The 4,194-nt window shown below is 46.8% G+C and overlaps 1 protein-coding gene across 1 annotated transcript; it reads left to right on the top strand.

Moving 5' to 3' along the window:
• Window positions 1-1,265: 1,265 nt before the first annotated feature.
• Window positions 1,266-2,024, top strand: LOC112892813 (flotillin-like protein 1). The gene has a single exon (XM_025959922.1). It carries the CDS (start codon window positions 1,266-1,268, stop codon window positions 2,022-2,024), a length of 759 nt encoding a protein of 252 aa, XP_025815707.1.
• The last annotated feature ends 2,170 nt before the right edge of the window (window positions 2,025-4,194 follow it).

A 4,194-nucleotide genomic window follows, 5' to 3' on the forward strand; every position in this document is an offset into this window, starting at 1 on the left:
TCATGTAGGATCATTGTTCTGAACTCTTTTTATTGGCTTTGTAACAAAGCGGAGTTTTTTTCCTTTAAAATTACAGTAAATGGGTGTTTGATCCAAGTGCTAATGTTCAAATGTGCTAAACTTTAGCACTACCTTCTCTAAATAGAAGTGTTAATGGGTGGGCTAAACTTTAGTCAGGATTCAAAAATTTTAGCATACACTATAAGTACTAATAGATGCTAAAGTCTATGCATCCAACTTTAGCTAATCCAAACATACCCTAAACATTACTAACGTGTTAGGCACCCCAACCATCAGAAAGATCTTAATTAGGAACGGTCTCTGTAATCAAATTACAAATGGCTTTATATGTAAGATGGGGTAACGTGGAGGAACGGAATCGCATTGGCACATTACAAGGCGCGTAACTGATCTCTAGCGTTTTTCAATAAACATCTCTCCAATAAAATAGTATTGAGATGTTCTAATACCACTTTCATATCATTTTTATAGGTTATTAGAAGAGATGCTTTTACTGTTCCTGATTAATCTCATCCTAGTATAACTAGTATATTGGAAAAACCAGAATTCTCGCTCTATTTGATCCGAGAGAGCACTCACCAGAGTCGCCAAGCGTTTTCCCGCGGCCCGAGAATATGTGAGTGCAGTAGATGGGGTCCGCAGCCTTGTTTCCCGTGAGGGTGGCCTTTTAGCGGCCGGCGGCGGGTTGCCACCATGCTCGCTGACGATCGATCGGGGCCGTGCATCGCTGGCAAGCCGACGCGCGGGGGGTTTGACAGGATGCACGATTGAGACAGGGCCCCACCCAGCAGATGACGTAGGGCGGGTGAATACAACAAACCACTCCAGCGTAGTAGGGTGCACGAATGAGACAGGGCCCCACCCAGCAGATGACGTAGGGCGGGTGAATACAACAAACTCCTCCAGCGTCGTCGGTCCCGCTTGCCGCTAGTTTGTTTGGTGGGCGTGCTTGACCAGAGCCAAAATGGTTAGCTAGAGGCGATGTTTCAAGTGTCCCGGACAGACACCAGGAAGCTTCCGAGCTTCTTCGCTCCTCGACCGAAGTTGAGTTCACACGCTCCACAACCATCATCCTCCCTCGTTTCATCCGATCCAAGACCGGCGTGATCACAACCGACCACGCGCATCCGTTCCCCCTCACCTCGTGGCTATTTATACCCTGGCGTGGCCATCCGTTTGGATCGTGCAAGCTGAACCCCACCACCACCACACCCAGAGGAGAGAGAGAGAGCAGCGAGCTATAGATGGCGAGCTTGGAGGTCGCCGACGCGTCGGAGTACCTTGCCATCACCGGCCGGGGCCTCGACGACGTCAAGCTCGCAAAGAAGGCGTCGGAGCAGGGCAAGAAGTTTGACACCACGCCCCCCGTCAACTACGAGTTCGAGGTTCACGCAACGACATCGGAGAAGCTCTCGCTCGTCCTTCCCGTGGTCTTCACCGTCGGCCCCAAGGTCGACGAGCACACCAGCCACAGCAACAAGGCGTCGCAGCTGCTCTACTCCAAGCTCATCATCGCGCCGCACGACAACGGCTCCTCCCACGTCCGCGAGCTCGTGAAGGGCGCCGTCGAGGGGCAGGCGCGCGCGCTCGCGGCCTCCATGACCACGGAGGAGATCTTCCAGGGCGCCGAGTCGTTCGAGCAGGCCGTCCTCGAGAAGGTCCAGCTCGAGCTCGACCGCTTCGGCCTCTTCATCTACAGCGCCAACGTCGTCAACAAGCAGCTCGTCGACGTGCACAAGGTGGGCGTCCACACGACCATGGCCGAGGCGGAGGCGGAGGCGCTCGATCAGAACGAGAGGGACGCGGTGGTTGCCGCGGCCAAGGCCGACCTGGCCACCAAGATGCCTTGGGTGTTGGGCCTCTTCATCGCCTCCGCGGCCGTCACCCTCGTCGTGTACGAGGCGCCGCCGGGCGTGGACAAGGGCGCTTACTACCTCGCGGTGTCGGGCGCTTTCTTCGCTGCCGTGGCCGGGATCATGGCGGCCGTCCTGGCGGCCAACTGATACCCGCGCCACACACACACACACACACACACCCACACCCACACACACACACACACACACACACACACACACACCCCGGTCACGGCCCATGGATGTCTGAGTGGATACGCCTGCGCCGTCGTCGTCGTCGGTCTGCCTGGTGCCTGCCGGTGTCGGGGAGAAGATGCAGAGTACTCCTATACTACTCCTATACTAGTACAATCAATAAAGGGGGGACAAGCAGCAGTTTGCATCGGAGTTTTAACCAACCTTGTGTGATGTGTCTCAACCGCGAAAACCATGTAAACAGATCCGGTTGCTGAGCAAGAGAGATGCAACACACGTGCCATATGTCGTTGCGTGGATGAGTGACTAGCATTTCCTCGTTCCGTTCTAAATGCTACTACCTTCATCTCAAACTACAATTCATTTTAGCTTTGTAATACATATATTTTGTTATGTATCTAGATATACACTATATTAAAATACATAGCAAAAAATAGTGTATCTAACAAAATCAAAACGAATTGTAATTTAGAACGGAGGGAGTATATAGCATCATTGACACTTTACTCAAAATTTAACCAACAATATCTATTTAACGGTTCAGTGAATAAAACTAAAACAAGTAGCGCTATGTCTACACCAACATCAAATAGTTAAATAAACTAAAAGATCGATATCATCATATATTTAATTAAAAACGGAGGTAAAATTAGATAATTGTATGCAACTGACCCACATACGTCCACTGGATCTAACTCCTACTAGCATTTCTTTCAACATTTATAATCTGGCGATCAGCGGACGATCCAAATTTGCCGACACAACTGCAAGGAATCTCTCAAAAAAAAAAGTCGCAAGGAAAAGCGAAAGCACATGCGGGGATTGCCTGGTACTGCTAGCTGGTAGGTATTCCCATTTCCTAGTTTGGACCGGACGTAACTGTCGTCGGCAAGGAATATCAGCGGTGGGCCTGCACACGTGTCAAGGCAGCATTCTGTAGATGATCTGGTCGTGGTCCGAGGACAAACGGGGATGCTGGATTCCCTCGTTCTGCGCCAACTGAATTTCTGATATTGTATTTTTTTTGAAAAATGTTCATTTTACGTCCTCCAATAATTCACTTTGTCCGTTTAATTTCCTTAAGCAACATTTAGACTCAATTTACTCCCCAACAATTTAATTAGTCCAATCTACCCTCTAATAATATTTTTTCTTTTTTATTTCTCCGCGTACGAATTGAATTTTAAGTTTAAATTTTGTGAGTGGATAGAGAACATAATTTTATATGTTAAAAAATATATTAAGAATATTTTATGGTTATTTTCATAATTTGGAAACATTTAACACGAAATTTATCAAAAAATACAATTATGCATGAAAAATATTCATGAAAAAATCATAATATATTTTTTAGCATAGGGCATCATATTATAAGTTACATTGCAAAATTTAAAATTCAAAATCGACTTGTAAGTGGAGATATAAAAAAGAAAAATCTTATTAGGGGGTAGATTGGACTATTTGAAATAGTTTGGGTAGTAGTTTAACCCTAAATTTTGTTTAGAAGATTAAGTGGACAAAGTGAATTGTTAAGAGGACTAAAATGGACATTTTACTATTTTCTTTTGCCGCTTACTATACTCCAAGTTCCAATCCATGTATAAATATAAACTGATTTGCTTCCATATAATAAAATCGAACAAGGGCTACAGTTGAGGTCAAGGAGGGGCGAATGGACCTTTTACTTTGGGCTATAGTTTTTTTAAATTATAAAGTACAACTCAGACAATGATAAAGCACGCACACTCATCTTTATGAACACGTACGCAAATCCTATTCTTATGAGCATCTTCGAAGACTGAGCTGGCAAATTTTTAAATTTGACGAAGTCATCACAAGCACCTCGTTATCAACGGGAACATTGCCTACCACTGAAAGCACAACGCCGTTAAAATCTAGAAAATTTGTTGAGTCGAACTCAGAATCTAAGATGTTAGTTATGCTTATGCTTATGCTTGTTGTTGGCGGACTGGCGGTTGGCCCATGCCAGACAAGAAGGGAACTGTGCGGCTGGTGGCATGCTCGGCTCGGGCCATTGCTAGCCGCCTAGCCCAGCTGCTTGGGTGAGTTGTGTGTCGGGCACCATGCAGCGACGCGTGAGTGAACCGGCCTAGCAACCACGCCG

The sequence above is a fragment of the Panicum hallii genome, chromosome 5, assembly GCF_002211085.1.
Source record: "Panicum hallii strain FIL2 chromosome 5, PHallii_v3.1, whole genome shotgun sequence".
NCBI lineage: Eukaryota > Viridiplantae > Streptophyta > Magnoliopsida > Poales > Poaceae > Panicum > Panicum hallii.

What these genes read in the sequence shown, in the direction of transcription:
- LOC112892813 (XM_025959922.1), top strand. Translation starts at nt 1,266, where the DNA reads ATGGCGAGCTTGGAGGTCGCCGACGCGTCGGAGTACCTTGCCATCACC.